The sequence below is a fragment of the Ranitomeya variabilis genome, chromosome 5, assembly GCF_051348905.1.
Source record: "Ranitomeya variabilis isolate aRanVar5 chromosome 5, aRanVar5.hap1, whole genome shotgun sequence".
Classification (NCBI taxonomy): domain Eukaryota; kingdom Metazoa; phylum Chordata; class Amphibia; order Anura; family Dendrobatidae; genus Ranitomeya; species Ranitomeya variabilis.
The window spans coordinates 128,069,162-128,092,268 of record NC_135236.1 but is presented as its reverse complement, the minus strand read 5'-3'; the positions used below and the strand labels follow the sequence as shown (position 1 = coordinate 128,092,268).

Sequence of the window (23,107 nt, the reverse complement as noted above, 5' to 3'; positions counted from 1 at the left end):
GGAGTGGAACAATTAGAGGAAAAGTATAATAGAAACATATGCTCCACTTTTGCATTTATCACCCACTCCTGGTTTTGGCTTACAAATACTGATGAAAAATCCTGATGCAATCCTGAACGTGGACACATACCCTTGGAATTATCACCAAAAAGTAAAGACATGTAAAGACCGTAAAGACATGCAGTGGGATATGTCGCCTGTACCACTCCTCACAGCAGTCTACTCGGCTTCTTTCTATTAAATTTATGGGCTGTGAGAAAATAAAGAGAACAAAGCTCATCACAGAGTCGCAGAGCTAGAGGTGAGTGGTATGGTTACCCAGAGTGTGCAGGTACAGGGACACTACACTCTGCACTGACATCCCAAACACAGAGTCATACTGATCAAACTACAGCAAGAAACCAACCACAGGCCCCAGTCTCAGTAACGCCTCAGTGTTGCCCCATCACTGAATGACAAAGGACCTTTTTCGGTGCAGTCGCAAATTTGTGTGTTCCAAATCTGCCGCTGTTTATATTAAGTGATACAACGTACCGCTGAGCATCCAGCTTAGGCTGGGGTCTCTTTACTGCCCGCCTGGCAGGTTTCGGTGCTTCTTCTGGTTGTGTTTGTCCCATGCCTTTAGTCCAGTCATCTAGAAGAACATTAATAAAAATAAAAAAATTATTTCCATGATAAAAAAAAACAAAAAACAAAAAAAAACAGAAAAGGGAACAGGCCACCGATCTGAAACAGACAGATTTTAAGCCCCTTGAAGTAACACTCCAGCAGATATCTTATTTCCCAATCCGGTGGATATCAGGTATGTATGTAGTTATGTATGTATGTTGCATGAATTCAAACATCTAGTAGTCGCCGTCTTCCCCCAGTTCCAGAGCCGCTCTAGTCCTCTACCGAATCAGTTGTGACCAGTCGGTGGCTTACACAGTATTTCTCAATGCAAGTCTGGGACTCAGAAGGCGGCTTTCATGGCCTTGCATTAAGAGGAACTAACAGTCCAAGGTGTGAGTGGGCAAGAAAGCGCTGCCGTCACATGGTGCAAGGGGAGGGACTGGATTAGCATTGGAAACGGTAGAAGAAAGTCACTGGCATTTTAATGCCTTCATCAGACATAGATTGCATCACGTTATATGGCCGAGAACCGATCCCTGCCATTAACCCCTTTAATGCCACTGTCAATCTCTGACCCAGTGGCATGTGCAATTCTGGCCTGGTTGCTATGGCAGCTGATGACCTACATGACTACTATGCTAATACTTCTGTAAAGCCCAGCCAGACAGGACATCATCATTTTATCCATTTATTACAACAGACTTGCATTACAATACACTACACTGAACAAATAATCAGAAACAGATTCAAAACCCCTCCGCCATAATAATAAAAAAAATAAATAAGACATGCTACCAGGTTATTATTCTCCTGAAGAATAAATTAGAATAAATGCAACTTGAGGTTTTTTTAATCATTTCATTGCAGTTGGAATTTCCCTGGTTTTCAGTATATTATATGGTATCATCTATGGTGTCGTTCAAAAATTAAAAATCTTGCAAAAAAAAAACAAAACAAAAAACAACCCAATCTTAACCTAGCCACAGTGATTATGTAACTAGACAGAAAATAGACTTCCCTGCACTAGCACTCAATTTTTCCTTCTAGAAAAATCAGATGGCAACCATTTCCAGGAACGTAGCATTCAATGGTGTAAACTTGACACCCGCTTAAAGTGAACCTGTCACCCCGTTTTTTCAGTATGAGATAAAAATACCATTAAATAGGGCCTGAGCTGTACTTTACAATAGTGTATTTTGTGTACCCTGATTCCCCACCTATGCTGCCGAAATACCTTACCAAAGTCGCCGTTTTCGCCTGTCAATCAGGCTGGTCTGGTCAAATGGGCATGATGGAATCGCTGGTTTCTCCCCCAGATCTTGCTTATCTTTCCGTTGGTGGCGTAGTGGTTTGCGCATGCCCAACAGCGGAATGCACTGCGCAGCTGAAGAAAAAGAGCGCGATCTGCGCTATTAAACGGTTTAGCGCTGGCGGCGGCCATCTTCCTGAGGCCGCGCGTGCGCAGATGGTAGTGCTCGGCTTCCCGGGGCTTCAGGAAAATGGCCGCGGGATGCCGTGCGTGCGCAGATGGAGATCGCGGCGGCCATTTTCCTGAAGCCGAGTTCGCATCTCGGCTTCAGGAAAATGGCCGCCGCGATCTCCATCTGCGCACGCGCGGCATCCCGCAGCCATTTTCCTGAAGCCACGGGAAGCCGAGCACTACCATCTGCGCACGCGCGGCCTCAGGAAGATGGCCGCCGCCAGCGCTAAACAGTTTAATAGCGCAGATCGCGCTCTTTTTCTTCAGCTGCGCAGTGCATTCCGCTGTTGGGCATGCGCAAACCACTACGCCACCAACGGAAAGATAAGCAAGATCTGGGGGAGAAACCAGCGATTCCATCATGCCCATTTGACCAGACCAGCCTGATTGACAGGCGAAAACGGCGACTTTGGTAAGGTATTTCGGCAGCATAGGTGGGGAATCAGGGTACACAAAATACACTATTGTAAAGCAGAGCTCAGGCCCTATTTAATGGTATTTTTATCTCATACTGAAAAAAACGGTGACAGGTTCCCTTTAATGTACAGTACAATACAATACGTTTCCACCAGCTACCTCCATCATCCAGATCCTCATTGTCTCCTGCCCCAGGAGAATGTGGTGGGGGTAAAGGAGGGAAACTTTCATCTCCTGTGTGTTCATAATCGGGCAGGTCAAAAAGGTCATTTTCCAATTCATCCGTCATTTTTGCATCAATTTCTACAAAATAAGAAATATGTAGCTTAACAGTAATGACGAGCATGACATGATTAATGATACTTATAAGTAACAGTATGGGAAACAGATAAAGGAGATTACCGCACTGAGAGGCACTTGAGGATATCCGGATGATCCTGTGTGTGATGGGCAAGATGGCGTAGGCGCTTCCTCCCCACTGTCCGTTCGTGCCTAATGCGGGAGCATCCTCCCCAAGGCCGAAAACCTCACGACCACTCACTGCCGGACACCACCGCGGCGCACCTAGGACGATAACGCCGCTGTCCGAGTAGCGTGGTGAGCAGGGGGCGTGATGGACGAGAGGCGTGGTTGTGGGGTGACGTCACCTGTCAGTGTGTAACGAACATGTGTGTGGGCCAATCCCGACGCGTTTCGAGGGAAACGTCCCTCTTTCTCAAGGTCCTTCCCCTGCTCACCACGCTACTCGGACAGCGGCGTTATCGTCCTAGGTGCGCCGCGGTGGTGTCCGGCAGTGAGTGGTCGTGAGTTTTTCGGCCTTGGGGAGGACGCTCCCGCATTAGACACGAACGGACAGTGGGGAGGAAGCGCCTACGCCATCTTGCCCATCACACACGGGATCATCCGGATATCCTCAAGTGCCTCTCAGCGCGGTAATCTCCTTTATCTTTTTCCTTAGATTGCAAACACACAGGCCGGTGTTCACGCCGCACCAGTCCGATTACCTGCTGCTTTGTTTCTCTGATACACGTGTTTAGCGCTATTGTAATATATTGTTGCAGTATGGGAAACATTTCAGACTACATTTGAACTTAAGTATCATTCCTAACAATCTATACAACATGCCAGAAGTTGTACGAATTACACCTCTGTTCACATCAGAAGTAAGTCATGGAGAGAGACCATTATAAGAAATGCTACAGTAAAAGTATTCATAGGAACATATTACAAATACAGTACTGTTCAAAAGTATTAGGCTATGTGCACACGTTGCAAATTTGCCTGTGCATAATTCTGCACGGATTCTGTCTCTCTTGGCAGAAAACGCAGTTGAAATTCCGTGCGGATTTGATGCGGATTTGTAAGCTAAATATATATTAAAAAAAAAAAAAAAAGTGATGTCATTTCCTTGTTCAACCTCTTCAGCCAGATAACCTCATTAATATTAAATATAGACACACACAGTCACCAGCCCATGTAGGAGCATTAACATAATTAACCTAGATTGCTGTAACAAAAAAGCAACTGTTATTAGGCTACGTCCCCATGGTCAGTAATCGGCAGCGCTTTGGACGTTTCACATGTCCGCTGTGTCCAAAGGGCTGCCGGCTTTTGAACGCAGGTGTTCACTGAACCATGCGGAATCACCACACCTTATACATTGGATGGATAATATTTATCTTGTGGAGACTGAAGTTCTCTGCAAGTTAAATAGACATGCTGCGGTCTGGAAAGACGCGCCACATGTCCATCTCCGCAGGGAAGCCACGGGCGCTGGTGCACGCATAGTGGGCATGGGATTTCCTCCCGGCTCTCAGCGGTGCACGCGGTGACTTCCGTTCCCAGGGATGCATTGCACGAATCACCTGAGATGACATCGCAGTCACGTGACCATGACATCACAAAGGTCCTTCCCGTAAAGCATCCCTGGGAACGGAATGTACCAGGAGCGCCGCTGAGGAGATCGGGGGCCGTCGGAAGGTGAGAATAACTATGGTTTGTTTGGTTTTTTTTACTATTAACATCCTTTTACTATTGATGCCGCATAGGCGGCATCAATAGTAAAAAGTTGGTCACACTTGTCAAGCACTATGCTTGACAAGTGTGACCAACCTGTCAATCACTTTTCCAAGCGATGCTTGGAAAAGCGCAAGCATTCTGCAAGCTAAAAACACTTGCAAAAAGCTTGTGTTTTGCGGGCAAACGCATGAGAATTCCGCATGCGTTTTACCCACGGCAAGGAGTTGCGGAAATGCTCCAGACACCTAACGGTCTGTGCACACGTTGCGGATTTTGCTGCGAATCCGCAGCGGATTTGACGCTGCGGATTCGCAGCAGTTTTCCATGCGATGTACAGTACCATGTAAACGTATGGAAAACAAGATCCGCAGTGCACATGCTGCAGGAAATACAGCGCGGAACCGCTGGGGTTTATTTTCCGCAGCATGTCAATTCTTTGTGTGAATTCCGCAGCATTTTGCACATGCTCCAGCTCCATAATTGGAATCGGCAGGTGTAAAAACGCAGGGGAAATCCACACAAAAACCGCAGGTAAAACACAGGGCGTTTTACCTGCAGATTTTTCAGATTCTGCGCATAAAGATCCGCTCACGAATCTGCAATGTGTGCACATAGTCCAAGAGTGGTTAGCTAGGACTACACAAGTAACAAAAGTCACCTTTTCTTCTCTTTCCCTTCTTAGCTCTTCCCCCTTTCCTCTGTCTCCTCCCATGTATTTTTACCCCTCATTATATTTTTACTTTATTTCTCAATGTTTATTAGCAGGGCCGTGGAGTCAGAGTCGTAATAAAATGGATAGACTCCTAAAATATATAATAAATTGGTTACAATAGTAAAATGCAGTATGTGTTGAATATTTTTTCATATTTACTGAAACTTATGAAACGTCCTATAAATGTCTGTTCTGTTCCTGATCTAAGGATCTCAGCTTTTAGTTGAGAGGAATCTGTGCTGCACATTATGTACATGCTCAGTAGTGACCAGTGCTGTGGGGTCGTAGATGAGATGAATCTGTGCTGCACTTTATGTACATGCTCAGTAGTGACCAGTGCTGTGGGGTGGTAGATGAGATGAATCTGTGCTGCACTTTATGTACATACTCAGTAGTGACCAGTGCTGTGGAGTCGTAGATGAGATGAATCTGTGCTGCACTTTATGTACATGCTCAGTAGTGACCAGTGCTGTGGGGTGGTAGATGAGATGAATCTGTGCTGCACTTTATGTACATACTCAGTAGTGACTAGTGCTGTGGGCCGAGGAGTTCGGGAAACCGAGGAGTCCGGGAGAGTTTGGCTTACCGACTTCCACAGCCCTGTTTATTAGGTAGACGGGTTGACATGCTTTTTTGTTGCTTTGCTCTTAGAATTTTTGTGCTTACAAATCTTTTTATCTGTGTCTTACCCCCCCTCTTCAAATTTATGTAAAATTCTCTTATTTAAAATAAAAAAGTTACTGTAACTCTGGTATTATGTATCCTCTCCCAAAAGCTGTGTTTACATGACTCATTGTTTAGGTTTTTTATTTATTTAAACGTGGTAAAAATTGTTCCTTTTCATAAAGTCGAAACAAAAAAAAAAACAACATGTGAACATCTTGTGTAAATAAGACCTAAAATTCCTTTGCTTTTATTTATAGTTTTTTTTTAACAAGATTTAACTCTTTTACAAATGCAGATCCGGTTTCTGCTGTGGATTTGAGAGCGGCTTCCCTACAGGACATGTCACTTAGTGATATTTGCAGCAGGAAACCAAACACGGATTACCCCACTGCAGGGGACCACCAGCAGTTATAAACTGAAAATCTGAGACAACAATATGAAGGTCAGATTCATATTCCTGCAGCAGATTCTCTGCCAAATCAGCATCTGATATTTCAAAGGTCTGTGTGAACATAGCCTCAAAATGGATTTTAACCATCCGGTAAGAAAGCATGATCAGTGACTATCGGAGTCCGCTTTCATTATACTATCTGGCAGGCTCTGAACATCTCAGACCCAGGATCGCATTACCCATATGTCACATAAGAAATTCAGCAACGAGCTGATGAAAAGCGTTCTGAGCACCGCAGTACATGAGGTTACCAAGAGTGGTGTAATAGAAGGAGGATTACACAGCTCTTAGCCAAAACAGGATTATTCACCATGGATGATGGCCACTATACATACAGTGCACAGAGTAACACGAAACGACATGTTGCCCTGTTCTTACCGTGTGCTGTGAATTACATGTGAGCCGACACTGCCCCAACCACCGTCATAAGTGGACGCAGTCACTGCATTACTGTCTGCCCCACCTCGGCACTGTGCGGCCTCTTACTGCAGGGTGAACACGCTGCACATTTTCCATCCAAATTTCCAGGTGGAAACAAAACCGCTATACAATTTGTTGTAGCCTGCACCCACTGTCCCCGATCCAGACAACAGTTTCTTGCAGAATTCTGGTGTAATATTGATTGAAATGTGTCAGTTTCGAAACTTATTGTGTGACACTTCACCTTTTTATGCCAGAATTGGCCAGCTACACAAACTTTATATAAAGTGGACAGAGCTGGATGATGAATGGGTGTGCCAGAGCAGCAGAAAAAGTCATCATAATCTACACCATTAAAGTGTCAGAAAGCAATCGTAACACTCAATGCCAATCATTTTCAACTAACACAATCAGCTGATTTTTCATACGGCCCAATATCGACCAATTTAAAAAATAAAAAAAAAAAATGTCATCTTTACTTACTCCACTGCTGCTCAAGCTCTGCCGACATCATGGGAGAAGAGTCATTCACGACCGATCAGCACAAAGAGCCACAGGTGAACACATTCCGTAGGGATCCATGTAGGATCAAAAAAAGCAGTCATTTTGGTGAACGGATCCTGGTCACCACAAAGAGTCGGGCTGCCCATCATTAGAGCATGGGACTGTTGCAGCCAATCACTGGGCTCAGCAATGATGCCAAGGTAGATGGCCACAGTGAATACACTGCGTGCAGAATTAGGCAAGTTTTTTTTGGATCACATGATACTTTTTATACATGTCCTACTCAAAGCTGTTCAGGCTTGAGAGCCAACTACAAATTAAGTAAATCAGGTGATGTGCATCTCTGTAATGAGGAGGGGTGTTGGCTAATGACATCAACACCCTATATAAGGTGTGCTTAATTAGGCAACTTTCTTTCCTTTGGCAAAATGGGTCAGAAGAGAGATTTGGCGGGCTCTGAAAAGTCCAAAATTGTGAGAGGTCTTGCAGTGGGATGCAGCAGTGTTGTAATTGCCAAACTTTTGAAGCGTGATCACCAAACAATCAAGCTTTTCATGGCCAACAGGGTCACAAGAAGCGTGTTGGGCAAAAAAGGCGCAAAATAACTGCCCATGAATTGAGGAAAATCAAGCGTGAAGCTGCCAAGATGCCATTTGCCACCAGTTTTGCCATATTTCAGAGCTGCAACGTTACTGGAGTAACAAAAAGCACAAGGTGTGCGATACTCAGGAACATGGCCAAGGTAAGGAAGGCTGAAAAACGACCACCTTTGAACAAGAAACATAAGAGAAAACATCAAGACTGGGCCAAGAAATGTCTGAAGACTAACTTTTCAAAGGTTTTATGGACTGATGAAATGAGAGTGACTCTTGATGGGCCAGAGGCTGGATCAGTAAAGGGCAGAGAGCTCCACTCCGACTCAGATGCCAGCAAGGTGGAGGTGGGGTACTGGTATGGGCTGGTATCATCAAAGATGAACTTGTGGGACCTTTTAGGGTTGAGGATGGAGTGAAGCCACTCCCAGACCTACTGCCAGTTTCTGGAAGACAACTTCTTCAGGCAGTGGTACAGGAAGAAGTCGGTATTGTTCAAGAAACACGATTTTCATGCAGGACAATGCTCCATCACATGCCTCCAACTACTCCACAGCGTGCCTGGCCAATAAAGGTCTCAAAGAAGAAAAAATAATGACATGGCCCCCTTGTTCACCTGATCTGAACCCCATAGAGAACCTGGGGTCCCTCACAAAATGTGAGATCTACAGGGAGGGAAAACAGTTCACCTCTCGGAACAGTGTCTGGGAGGCTGTGGTGGCTGCTGCACGCAATGTTGGTCGTAAACAGATCAAGCAACTGACAGAATCTATGGATGGAAGGCTGTTGAGTGTCATCATAAAGGTGGCTATATTGGTCACTAATTTTTTGGGGTTTTGTTTTTGCATGTCAAATGTTTATTTCTAAATTTTGTGCAGTTATTATTGGTTTACCTGGTGAAAATAAACAAGTGAGATGGGAATATATTTGGTTTTTATTAAGTTGTCTAATAATTCTGCACAGTAAGTTACCTGCACAAACAGATATCCTCCTAAGGGTATGTGTCCACGTTCAGGATTGCATCAGGATTTGGTCAGGATTTTTCATCAGTATTTGTAAGCCAAAACCAGGAGTGGGTGATAGAGGAAAAGTATAATAGAAACATATGCACCACTTTTGCATTTATCACCCACTCCTGGTTTTGGCTTACAAATACAGATGAAAAATCCTGACCAAATCCTGATGCAATCCTGAACGTGGACACATACCCTTAGGAGGATATCTGTTTGTGCAGGTATGTGTCCACGTTCAGGATTGCATCAGGATTTGGTCAGGATTTTTCATCAGTATTTGTAAGCCAAAACCAGGAGTGGGTGATAGAGGAAAAGTATAATAGAAACATATGCACCACTTTTGCATTTATCACCCACTCCTGGTTTTGGCTTACAAATACAGATGAAAAATCCTGACCAAATCCTGATGCAATCCTGAACGTGGACACATAGCCAAATCTAAAAAAAAAAAAAAAAAAAAACACACTCCAACTTTCAAAAATATTAAGCTTTGATAGTTATGAGTCTTTTGGGTTGATTGAGAACATAGCTGTTGATCAATAATAAAAATAATCCTCTGAAATACAACTTGCCTAATAATTCCTTAGGCAAGTTGTAGATTTCCTTGCCGCAGCTGTATGATTTGCGGCTACTAGACAGCTTGATTGAGACAGCACGGTGGCGAAGTGGTTAGCACTGCAGTCTTGCAGCGCAGGAGTCCTGGGTTGAAGCCCCACTAAGGACAACATCTGCAAAGAGTTTGTATATTCTCTCCGTGTTTGCGTGGGTTTCCTCCGGGTACTCTGGTTTCCTCCCACATTCCAAAGACATACTGATAGGGAATTTAGATTGTGAGCCCCAACGGGGACAGCGACGATAATGTGTGCAAACTGTAAAGCGCTGCGGAATATGTTAGCGCTATATAAAAATAAAGATTATTATTATTGATTACATGTGGTGATCCCGTAACAACCAGGCAAGCCCCACATGTACTCAGGCTGGGTAGTAGCTGTAAATCATTCAGCTGCCACGATGAAAACTAAATCTCTGAGCAGTCAAATACTCAAGAGACCATCCGAGCAACGAGTATATTCGCTCATCACTACCTATTAAGTACCGTATATATTTGAGTATAAGCCGAGATTTTCAGCCCATTTTTTTAGGCTGAAAGTGCCCCTCTCTGCTTATACTTGAGTTATTGTCCCTGGGGGGGGGGCTCGGCAGGAGAGGGAGAGCGGCGGCTGTCACATGCTCACCTGCTCCTGGCGAGGTCCCTGGCAGCTTCTCTGATGGACTCTCTGGGCGCGCGGCAGCTCTTCCAGCGTTGAGCGGTCACATGGTACCGCTCATTATAGTAATGAATATGGACGTGACTCCACTCCCATAAAAGTGGAGTCGCATCCATATTCATTACTGTGATGAGTGGTACCATGTGACCGCTCAATGCTGGAAGAGCTGCCGCGCCCGGAGAGTCCATCAGAGAAGCTGCCAGGGACCGCGTCGGGAGCAGGTGAGTATAATGGGGAGAAGGAGCACGGAGATATTCACCTCTCCTCGTTCCACCGCCGGGCGCCGTCTTCCGACTGACACTCAGGTCAGAGGGACGATGACGTGGTTAGTGCGCGCCCTCTGCCTTAGCGTCAGTGCGGAGGATGGGGAAGACACCGGCGCCCTTGACTATCGCTAGTTTCACACTAGCGTTTGTAGCAGCTGCGGACTTCCTCCGTGAAGCCCCGCCCTCGGCCGCTAGCTCCGCCTATTTCTGCATGTGGCCAGCGGTGACCAGAAAAATGCCCACAGGAAAAATGCCCACACGGAATATTGCCAATTACAGCATCACAAAGTTTCAGATCTATGATATTTGAGGTGCAAGGTGTTCACATGATATGTGAAAAGTGCCCACAGACATGAATACCCACAGGAAAACAGTAGAGAGTTATAGGTGAGATGTTCTGCAGAACAGAGAATAGCATAGAGCTATAGGCTAAATGCTCTGCAGGACAGGGGGATAGTATGCAGGTATATGTGAGATGCTCTGCAGGGCAGAAGAATAATATAGCATTATAGGTGAGATGCTCTGCAGGGCAGAGAACAGCATAGATCTATAGGTTAAATGCTCTGCAGGACAGGGGGATAGTATGCAGGTATGTGAGATGCTCTGCAGAGCAGAATATAGAATTATAGCTGAGATGCTCTGCAGGGCAGGAGAATAATATAGAATTATAGGTGAAATACTCTGCAGGGCAGGAGAATAATATAGAATTATAGGAGAGATGCTCTGCAGGGCAGGAGAATAATATAGAATTTTAGGTGAGATGCTCTGCAGATCAGGAGAATATAGAATTATAGGTGAGATGCTCTGCAGGACAGGGGGATAGTATACAGGTATGGGTACAGCCACACTAGCGCCATTTTCAGGGGTGGCAACCAAGCAAAAACACCGTTCAGATCGAGGAAATGCAGTCTGACTGCAACAGCCAATCACAGAGGCTCTCACGGGGTGTGCGCTTCTGTGATTGGCTGTTTGCCAGTCAATGCAGTGAATATGCATGAGGCTTAATGGGTGGGAGACTGGTAAGCCTGATCTACCTTTTACAGCATTTATCTGTCTATTCTATTCAATCTATCTATCCTATCTGTCTGTCTTCTCTTTTCGAACGTTATACAGCACTAGATGGAGGCCACATGCTATCGCATCGGGAGGGTGGTAATGTCCCGATGGGGGCAGGTTTCGCAGCATTGAGAATCTCCCCATGTGCTTACCCACCTATCCACTCTTTCCCCATGTGCTGACTTCTCCCGTCTGTGCTCTCTTCTTTGACCTGTCTACCCCATGTGCTATCCCCTCTTGTCTGCTGTCTCTCTCCTTCCTGTGCTGTGTTCTCCCCTCATGTGCTGTTCCGTTTGAGCTGTCTCCCTCCTGTGCTGTCTCTCACTCCTGTGCGCTCTCTCTCTACCCCATTTGCCGTCTTCTCTCATCAGCTCTTCTTTGACCTGTGTACCCCATGTGCTCTCCCCCTTGTCTGCTCTCTCTCTCCACCACTATTTTACCTGACAAAATGAATCCTCTGCGATCCCCTGCTGTAATGTCAGTATTGTCTTTTGCTTCCTCCCCTGCCAAGGAGATGTGGTATGCTCCGTACACGGTCAGACAATTTTTAAAATGAACTTTCGTTCGTGGGAAAACCCCTTTAATGTGACCGGCTTCCTCTGCCTGTAGCTACGTCGCGCATCTGCCTCTGGGATCACCCTAATGATTCACTGCGCCTGCGCGGAATTCATGCAAGCGCAGTAAATCAGACCGCCAGCATCTTTGTGCAGACAGATAGCGGCGGTCACATTAAAACTGCGCATGCGCTCCTCCTGTACAAAGATGGTGGCGGTCAGTGATTCGACTGATCCAGGAGGTGTTCCGCTGGTGGTACCACACAAGAGACGGCGTACGGCTTATACAGTGTGTGTGCGTGTGTGTGTGGTGTGCGTATAGCGTATACAGTGTGTTTTTGTGGTGCGACGGTATTCTGCGCAAGAGGCTGCGTACGGCATATAGTGTGTGTGTGTGTGTGTGTGTGTGTGTGTGTGTGTGTGTGTGTGTGTGTGTGTGTGTGTGTGTGTGTGTGTGTCTTGCGTGGTGCGACGGTGTTCCGCTGGTGGTACCGCACAAGAGGCTGGTACCACCAGCAGTTTCCATATTGAGACACCCATCACTTGGGTGTCCCAATATGGAGCTCGGTGAACTTCCGCCGCTTGGAATTCTGAGATCCGGACACATCTGGACGAAACAGGATGTGAAGACATTACAAGGTAAGTATATATTAAGATGAGAAAGACCATGTTAAAAACGCATAGCACACAGACACCATACAGATGTCACACTGATGTTAGCTGAGAGAAAAAAAAAGCAAAATCGCATCACACTCGCATGACGATACGGAAAGCACTCGCATGACTGTCATGCATTAAAATCGCTCCGATAACGCATACCCTAGAGTGCCTCTACCCTATAGGTGAGATGCTCTGCCGGGCAGGAGAATAGTATAGAGTTATAGGTGAGATGCTCTGCAGCTCAGAAGAATGTCGGCAAAAATTGCCCACACAGAAAATTACTGACAAGTTTATTAAGAACAGTTTATTAAGGAGGTCTAATAACAATAACTTCAATTAAGCAATCATTGTACACCTGGAAATAATTCGCCACCTGGTGATAGTCCTGAACAGGAACAGTTTATTAAAGAGGTCTAATAACAATAACTCCGGTTTAGTAAACAATCACTGCATACCTGCAAATTAGCCATTTTACTGCCAATTAGCTATTCTCCTTAAGTACTTTAGTTTATCTTCAACCTGGGGGTAGTCCTGTACAGAAGTTGCCACCATATGATACAGCGCTTCATACTTCCTCTTTTTTATCTCAAGGCAACCCGCCTGTGCATTAGCCAGTGTTAATTTGTGGCAAGCCAGGTCCTTCTGCAATCCATCAAAGAGAAACCACAAGCTGGGATGACTGCAGTGGAACATGCAGTGGAACATGGAATTAAGTGCATTGTGAAATCCCTCACAACAGTTTGTGGTTTTTGGTGACTGTTCCAGGGCTGCATCATGATGATTCCATATTCTTATAGGAAACTGAGGATCTCTACCAGCTGCACCCTCAATATATGTAGAAAAAAAGTATGTGAGCACCTCATTATGGCATTCTTCATCTGGGAATGTGGCAGCAAGCTTATCAAAAACACATCTCACATCTTCAATTGGCACAAAGGCTAATGCAGCAAGAGACTTCAGTGTAATTTTTATGTTGATATTAGATTCATATTCTGTTTTCAAACCAACATTTTTTATTTTTCTAATGAGACTCTGACAAAGATGAAAATAACACCCTTTAACATCAGCATGAGGAAAGGCAATCTTTACTGCAGTCATACAAGCCTTCTCAAAATCCACTAAAACCTTTTGAGGTGCCAGATTTGGAATCAATAGCTTCATTATTTCAAACATTCTCTTATATGTGTTCACGTCCTTTCTTTGTAGTAAAATGTACAAACGTGGCGGATATGAGTTACCCACCTTGGCATGCCAAGTGTACAGTTGGTAAAACATATTGGGCACTTTATCAAAGGTGCCATCTCCACAGATTGTATCTTTGTTCAGTTCAAGCATAAGATCTCTATCTCCTAAAACCAGAATTCTGTTTCGATCTTCCTTTCCTGAATCATGAAGTATCAGTTGACTATACTTTTCCGGAATGCAAAAATGTATAGTTTTTGGGTTAGGCAAATTACCATCTGTTCTATGATAGACCAGGCTTCTCGCAAGAGATGATTGTCTTGGCATATGGGCCAATACATCATTACTCAACACAGACAACACCTTTCCCATCACGTTGCGAGGAGTAGCACTTACTGCTCTCATGTCTTCTCTCATTTTGCTTCTGGCAACGTTTGCTTCTGCTTTTTGAGGGCAGGAGTCATGACAATGTTCTGTTGGTTCTTGAACTACGTTGCCATCTTTTGTTTTGAGAATTGAATGGCACTTTGAAGAGCGGTGCAGTCGGCATCTCCAAGTCACAACTGCGTTGATAGTACGAAATGCAAGATATTCAAACCCCAAGTAAATCATAACTTTGTTGTTTCTCTGGCTTTTTGAAAACTCCATTGTTAGCACTACAAGAAGAAATAGAATACTTTAGATGAACTCAAAATACACTTTTATTGAAAATAAATTAACAAATATGGGGATAGATGGGGAAGACTATTGGTTCACCAATACAAAAAAAAACACAGATGTGTAACGACTGTGGTCGCAGGCATCAAGTCCACAACCAGGCAAGGGGGTACAGGTGCCTGCTTCTGGTGGATCTGCGTCTTCACTGAAGATGCAGATCCAGATGACATGCATCATGTTGCAGAGACCCGTGGGGTCCCTGCACTACGATACATGCTGCTGGCGGTGAGCTGACATAAGAGGTGCAGCCACAGGGAGCGGTGCATAAAATGGCGCACACTCCGATGTCAGCTGCCAGGCTATGCGGTGGCTACAAAAGACACTGGGCGACGTGGGAGCAAAGGTGAGTAGAATGTTATTGTTTTTAATTATGCATTAGGGTCAGAACGGGGACACACACACTAGGATTGGGGACCATGTAAACCAGGATAGGGACATGTATACCTGAAAGGGGGCATAAATACCAGGATGGAGATCATGTGGACCATACATACTAGGATGGGGACGATATATACCAGCATTAGGACATATATACCAGGATACAGACATATTCACCAGGATGATGGGCATATATACCAGTATGGGGGACATTACTACATAATGAAGGGGGAGGGGGGCAATTCATATGTCTTTATAGAATTTAGAACACTACAGGGGCCCATACATCTGACCAACGTGTGGAGGGGGGGGGTCCAAATTTCGCACTGGGGCCCATCGGACTCCACTGCAAAAGCATATCATACATTCTCAGAATAAACACAAAGTGGTACAAGTGACAGAATCTCACCTTTCTGCTGTGCCTTCTGGGCTTCCAGCACCAACTATCTCTGCCAGCAGCAGTGATACTTTTGTGAGCACTGACAGCAGTGATGGCTCCTCTGGATCACACTGCTGCTGGTTCTGCATGTGCTGCTCTTCTGGGCTGGTGGGAGGAGGCAGAATCAGTGAGAGATGAGAGCAGACTAGATCTATCTATTGCTGAGAATGACAGACTGCTACAAACCACAGATCTTCAGCATGTTTGCAGTTTTGCACTAGGTCAGCTGTAAATCACAAGTTGATCACATATCATGTGAACATCCTCACCTTGCACCTCAAATATCATAGATCTGAAACTTTCTGATGCTGCAATTGGCAATTTTCCGTGTGGGCAATTTTTTAGGGAACCGCGGCCAGCATGCGGCCTGCGTACCTATCTTTAACATTAGGTACGCAGGTCGTGCGGCTGTATGCGGATGCTTCCGCATGCGTCGTTTTGACAATGCGAAAAAAAAAAGACATTGCTACAAGCTGCGTTCTATGCTGGTCGCCGCATCGTCAAAACGACGCATGCGGAAGTATCCGCATACAGCGGCACGACCTGCGTACCTAATGTTAAAGATAGGTACGCAGGCCGCATGCAAATAGGCGGAGCTAGCGGCTGAGGGCGGGGCTTCACAGAGGAAGTCCGCAGTTGCTACAAACGCTAATGTGAAACCGGCCTATAGCAAGTGCTGGGGCCTGAGCGACAAGAGGTGAGGATGTCATTTTTTTAATCACAAAAACAGCATATGGGGCATAATAGTCTATGGAGCATCTTATGGGGCCATAATCAGCATTTGTGCAGCATTATATGGGGCAACTGTCTGTATGGAGCCATAATCAGCATTTGTGCATTATATGGGGCAAATGTCTGTATGGAGCATCTTATGGGGCCAATGTCTGTATGGAGCATATTATGGGGCCATAATCAGCATTTGTGCAGCATTATATGGAGCATAATAGTCTATGGAGCATCTTAAGGGTCAATAATCGGCATTTGTGCTGCATTATACGGGGCAAATTTGTCTATGGAGCATCTTATGGGGCCATAATCAGCATTTGTGCAGCATTATATGGGGCAAAAGTCTGTATGGAGCATCTTATGGGGCCATAATCAACATGTGGCAGCATTATATGGGGCATAATAGTCTATGGAGCATCTTATGGGTCCATAATCGGCATTTGTGCAGCATTATATGGGGCAAATGTCTGTATGGAGCATCTTATGGGGTCATAATCAACATTTGTGCAGTATTATATGAGGCATATTTTAACCCCTTTCTGACCTCGGACGGGATAGTACGTCCGAGGTCAGAAGCCCCGCTTTGATGCGGGCTCCGGCGGTGAGCCCGCATCAAAGCCAGGACAGGTCAGCTGTTTTGAACAGCTGACATGTGCCCGTAATAGGCGCGGGCAGAATCGCGATCTGCCCGCGCCTATTAACTAGTTAAATGCCGCTGTCAAATGCAGACAGCGGAATTTAACTACCGCTTCCGGCTGGGCGGACGGAAATGATCGCATCGCCGACCCCGTCACATGATCGGAGGTCGGCGATGCTTCAGAATAGTAACCATAGAGGTCCTTGAGACCTCTATGGTTACTGATCCCCGGCAGCTGTGAGCGCCACCCTGTGGTCGGCGCTCATAGCACACCTGCAATTCTGCTACATAGCAGCGAACATCAGATCGCTGCTATGTAGCAGAGGCGATCATGTTGTGCCAGCTTCTAGCCTCCTATGGAGGCTATAGAAGCATGGAAAAAAGTTTAAAAAAAAGTGAAAAAAAATAAAAAAATAAATAAAACAATTTAAATCACCCCCCTTTCGCCCCAAACAAAATTAAAAAAAAAAATCAAATCTACACATATTTGGTATCGCCGCGTTCAGAATCGCCCGATCAATAAAAAAAGCATTAACCTGATCGCTAAACGGCATAGCAAGAAAAGAATTCGAAACGCCAGAATTACGTTTTTTTGGTCGCCGCGACATTGCATTAAAATGCAATAACGGGCGATCAAAAGAATGTATCTGCACCGAAATGGTATCAATAAAAACGCCAGCTCGGAACGGAAAAATTAAGCCCTCAACCGACCCCAGATCATGAAAAATGGAGACGTTACGAGAATGGAGAATGTTACGAGTATCGGAAAATGGCGTTTTTTTTTTTTTTTTTCTTTAGCAAAGTTTGGAATTTTTTTTCATTACTTAAATAAAAAAATAACCTAGTCATTTTAGGTGTCTATGAGCTCGTAGTGACCTGGAGAATCACAATGGCAGGTCAGTTTTAGCATTTAGTGAACCTAGCAAAAATGTCAAACAAAAAACAAGTGTGGGATTGCACTTTTTTTGCAATTTCACCACACTTGGAATTTTTTCCCGTTTTCTAGTACACGACATGGTAAAACCAATGATGTCGTTCAAAAGTACAACTCGTCCCACAAAAAATAAGCCCTCACATGGCCAAATTGACGGAAAAATAAAAAAAGTTATGGCTCTGGGAAGGAGGGGAGCGAATAACGAACACGGGAAAACGGAAAATCCCAAGGTCATGAAGGGGTTAATATGGAGCATCTTATGGGGCCCATCATTAACTTAATGGAGCATTATATGGGGCTCCTGATTAAATATGGATATTCAAAAACACAACCTACTGATGTCTCAATTAATTTTCCTTTTATTGGTATCATTTTATTTTTGACATTTACCGGTAGCTGCTGCATTTTCCACCCTAGGATTATACTCGAGTCATTAAGTTTTCCCAGTTTTTTGTGGCAAAATTAGGGGTCTCTGCTTATACTCGAGTATATACGGTAAATTAGAAAAGACAAAAAACGGACTGGCACATCCAGACTATTGTGAATAGGTGCATACTAGGAGGAGCTACCTCTATATACAATATACAAAAAAAGAGGTTGCACTCTATCATGCTAAAGCATGTCAATTTGGAATATGTGAAATTTGAATAGCAATACGGCTTTGGAGGATTAGGAAAAAAAATATGAGACGCTTAGCATAAAATTTGGCAAAATATTATATGCCCATCAACAATCGTCAAGGTGGTCTCAGTCTGATCGGTCCCTGACCTGTGTGAATACCTCTCTAAGGCCGGCGTCACACTAGCAGTATTTGGTCAGTATTTTACGTCAGTATTTGTAAGCCAAAACCAGGAGTGGAACAATTAGAGGAAAAGTATAATAGAAACATATGCTCCACTTCTGTATTTATCACCCACTCCTGGTTTTGGCTTACAAATACTGATGTAAAATACTGACCAAATACTGATAGTGTGATGGCAGCCTAAGGCCGGCGTCACACTGGCGAGTTTTACGGACGTATGAGAGGTGCAGAAAATACGGATTGCATATGGTACAATGATTCTCTATGGCCCAGCTCCTATCTGCCGTATTTTACTGATCCGTATTATAAGGTCTTGTACGGCCGTAGAAAATCGCAGCATGCTGCGTTTGTCACCGTATTGCGCAAAAAAAAAAAAGAAAAAAAGAAAATCGCCAATGAAAGTGTAAGGGTGGCGAGAAAAATACGGATTACACACGGACTAGCAGTGTGACTTGCGAGAAATACGCAGCGATGTTAGTGAAAAGCCGGTAATTCAATTGCCGGCTTTTCATTTCTCCTTCCCAAACCCGACAGGATATATCCCCTTTTTTTTTTGCATATTCCACACTACTATTAGCAGTGTGTATGTGCAAAATTTGGGCGCTGTAGCTTGTAAAATAAAGGGTTAAATGGCGGAAAAAATTGGCGTGGGCTCCCGCGCAATTTTCTCCGCCAGAGTGGTTAAGCCAGTGACTGAGGGCAGATATTAATAGCCTAGAGAGGGTCCATGGTTATTGGCCCCCCTGGCTAAAAACATCTGCCCCCAGCCACCCCAGAAAAGGCACATCTGGAAGATGCACCTATTCTGGCACTTGGCCACTCTCTTCCCACTCCCGTGTAGCGGTGGGATATGGGGTAATGAAGGGTTAATGTCACCTTGCTATTGTAAGGTGACATTAAGCCAGATTAATAATGGAGAGGCGTCAATTATGACACCTATCCATTATTAATCCAACAGTACGAAATGGTTATATTTTATTATAATAATTGACGCCTCTCCATTATTAATCTGGCTTAATGTCACCTTACAATAGCAAGGTGACATTAACCCTTCATTACCCCATATCCCACCGCTACACGGGAGTGGGAAGAGAGTGGCCAAGTGCCAGAATAGGCACATCTTCCAGATGTGCCTTTTCTGGGGTGGCTGGGGGCAGATGTTTGTAGCCAGGAGGGGCCAATAACCATGGACCCTCTCTAGGCTATTAATATCTGCCCTCAGTCACTGGCTTTACCACTCTGGCGGAGAAAATTGTGCGGGAGCCCACGCCAATTTTTTCAGCGATTTAACCCTTTAATAGCTAGAGCGCACAAATTTTGCACATACACACTACTAAAAGTAGTAGTGTGGAATATGCAAAAAAAAAAAAAAAAAAGGGATATGAGATGGTTTACTGTATGTAAACCATGACTTATATCATGTCGGGTTTGGGAAGGAGATAGCAAAAGCTGGCAATTGAATTACCGGCTTTTATGATATCTAGCGCTGTATGAAATATATATATATATACCGTATATATTCTATATACCTATTCTATGTGTATACATTTATTCTACCTATTCTATTCTGTCAGTGTGATTTTACTGTACACCGCACTGAATTACCGGCTTTTCTATAGAACACCGGTGCGTATTTCTCGCAAGTCACACTGCTGGTCCGTGTGGAATCCGTATTTTTCTCGCCCCCAGAGACTTTCATTGGCGATTTTTTTGCGCAATACGGTGACAAACGCAGCATGCTGCGATTTTCTACGGCCGTACAAAACCGTATAATACGGATCAGTAAAATACGGCAGATAGGAGCTGGGCCATAGAGAATCATTGTACCATATGCAATCCGTATTTTCTACACCTCTCATACGTCCGTAAAACTCGCTAGTGTGACAACGGCCTTAGACAGGAGAGTGTTTTACTGCTTCAGAGTGAAATTGCAGCATGTGTTTATTTTTTGGGGGGTCCGAGTGCAATTCGGAATACGGATCACGTTTGGTTTTAACAGCACAAACCTACAGAATAAAAAAAATAAAGAGTAGAAAATCTCTACTGTCCAGCCTGATCTGCCCCTACATAGGTTCATACATTTCGGTTGTATAACAGCTATAAGCGGTAGTGATGAGCGAATATACTCGTTACTCGAGATTTCTCGAGCACGCTCGGGTGTCCTCCGAGTATTTTTTAGTGCTCGGATATTTCGTTTTCTTGCCACAGCTGAATGATTTACATCTATTAGCCAGCTTGATTACATGTGGGGATTCCCTAGCAACCAGGCAACCCCCACATGTACTTATGCTGGCTAACAGATGTAAATCTTTCAGCTGCGGAAAACTAAATCTCCGAGCACTAAAAAATACTCGGAGGACCCACGAGCGTGCTCGGGAAATCTTGAGTAACGAGTATATTCGCTCATCACTAAGAAGTGTTTAGTCACTGGGCTACGAAGATCATATCTGTGTCGTTTATTTGACACGAAAAAGTAGATTTTACACAGATTATGCTAAAATGTCGCCACATTCTTTTCTAGGTTATTTTCCCTCTAATGCAGCGTGCTGTAGCTCCAGTGTAGGAGCTTTCCCATCAGCTCCTTTATAGGAAAGTGACAGCATGTAAGTGTACAAAGACACGAGAGCATTCCGCTAGATCCAGCAGTGTGTGGTGTACGGCTGCGTCTACACAGAGCGTTTTCTGCAGATTTTCCATAGATCATACAAACTGGCTGAGAGTTTCCCAATGTTCATTCGCACCTTACACTTATTCTGGGCTCGGATCTCGCAGAGTCCACAAGGGCTCCTCTCCCAGAGCATGTGCGGCCAATGTGCCATCCCTGTGATCGGTACAGCCAATCAGACGCTCCATGTAGCGGTCACATGGGGAAGAATGCCGCCACGGTCCGACAGCAGGACGGCCATAACCAGCCCTCGCCCACATACAGTCTGCAGCAGCCCATGATGGAAGAGGCCACTATACACATCAGTCACCTCCAGAACTGTATACTGTGGGTGACTGCTGCATGCTGGGATCTGTAGTTCCACACTGCAGGTGGCTAGTGCTGCAGAACCTGTAACTCACAGTGGCACGCTCCAGTACACAGCAAGAGCTTCACGCCTGAGACCTGCCCAGTCACAGCTGGCACACCGGCACGGCCAGCTGTGCACAGCAGCACCGTCCTGCACAGGCATGCAGCCCATACCGGCCGCACGCCCCCATGCGTATACCTGTAATGGACGCGCCCGGCTCTCACACCTCCAGGTCACCTGCAGCGAGCACCAGCGCCTACACTAAAGCGCGCCTTCCGGGTATGTGACGTCACGGCAAGGAGGAGGAGCTATCGCTGACTGCCTTGGTTCTAGGAAACAGCTTCCTGTCCTGACCCGCATCCGAAAAGAGCGGGAGATGTAAATGAACAAAAAGAAAAAAAAAAAACTTTATTGTTCACAGACAAATGATTTATCCTTCTCTACAAGTCAGGCCCTCAACTATGTGCACACGTTGCGGCTTTTGCTGCGGAGCCGCAGAGGATTGGCAGCTGCGGATTTGCAGCAGTTTTCCATGCGTTGTACAGTACCATGTAAACCTATGGAAAACAAATCCGCAGTGCACATGCTGCGGAAAGAAACGCACGGAAACGCTGCGGGTTGCATTCTGCAGCATGTCAATTCTTTGTGCAGATTCCGCAGCGTTTTACACCTGCTCCATAATAGGAATCCACAGGTGTAAAACCGCAGGTGGAATCTGCACAAAATCTGCAAAAAAAAAAAACCCGCGGTAAATCCGCAGTGCGGAAATCAGTACACAAAAATCTGCAGAGTAATCCGCTTTGTGTGCACATAGCCTAATAACCCCGGCTGCTTCGCTCTCCTGTCACCATATTAACCCCTTCCCAGCAGAGGCAATGTTCTGTTTTTGGGCTTTTGTTTTTTTCTTTCCTCCTGGTCACGTAGTATTCCCTGGTCTGTGTGAGCTGCAGGCGACATCTTCAACTCTTTGTATTTGATGTTTTTTCTTCATGGCATTTACTTTATGGGCTTCATAACCTATGGGTAAAGATCAGACTTTTAAGGAGGTTTCCTATATCAATGCATATTTATTTCTGGATGGAGTATAGGGGACAATTGAAATGTTAGGGTTTTTTTTATATATATATATTTTTTATTATTGCTTTCCATTTTAGTTCCCTCTAGGGGTCTTGAAACCTACGATTGCTCAGTCGCTTGTCCTATATGTCTCACTAATGCAGTGTATGGTACAAGTCACAGCCTCCTAAGAGGCCGGCTGCCATGGAAACCCACTGGCACCCCACCATCGCGTGCATGCATAGCTGGGGTCACGATGGATCCGGATCGGACGCCTCCACTAGTAATGAGCGAACGTGGTGGGAGGTGTTATCTGAGCATGCTTATGTGCTGGTGACCGCGGGGTGTTCAAATGATATGTTCAAGTCCCCGCTGCTGTTCTGCAGCTGCAGCACATACAGGGATTGCCTGTTAGCAGAAGCCAGCATGTGTGGTAATTCTTTCATTTCATTTTATATGGCATGTTTTCTGTATTATTATTATTATTTATATAGCACTATTAATTCCATGGTGCTGTACATGAGAAGGGGT

General features: G+C 44.9%; 1 protein-coding gene across 3 annotated transcripts in view; it reads right to left on the bottom strand.

Moving 5' to 3' along the window:
- The window catches only part of TIPIN (TIMELESS interacting protein), a 36,691-nt gene extending 14,816 nt beyond the window's left edge, over positions 1 to 21,875 (bottom strand). Inside the window, exons 1-4 of one of the 3 annotated variants that reach the window (XM_077263268.1) lie at positions 21,719 to 21,841; positions 15,378 to 15,512; positions 2,669 to 2,812; positions 535 to 634 (exon numbers count right to left, since the gene is read on the bottom strand). In XM_077263268.1, coding sequence (XP_077119383.1) covers positions 535 to 634; positions 2,669 to 2,798 — 230 coding nt within the window. In that variant the 5' untranslated portion in view covers positions 2,799 to 2,812; positions 15,378 to 15,512; positions 21,719 to 21,841. Of the gene's footprint in view, positions 1 to 534; positions 635 to 2,668; positions 2,813 to 12,986; positions 14,530 to 15,377; positions 15,513 to 21,718 lie in introns of those variants that run through there. The other 2 variants (XM_077263269.1, XM_077263267.1) reach the window with 2 other exon arrangements.
- Between the last annotated feature and the right edge of the window lie 1,232 nt (positions 21,876 to 23,107).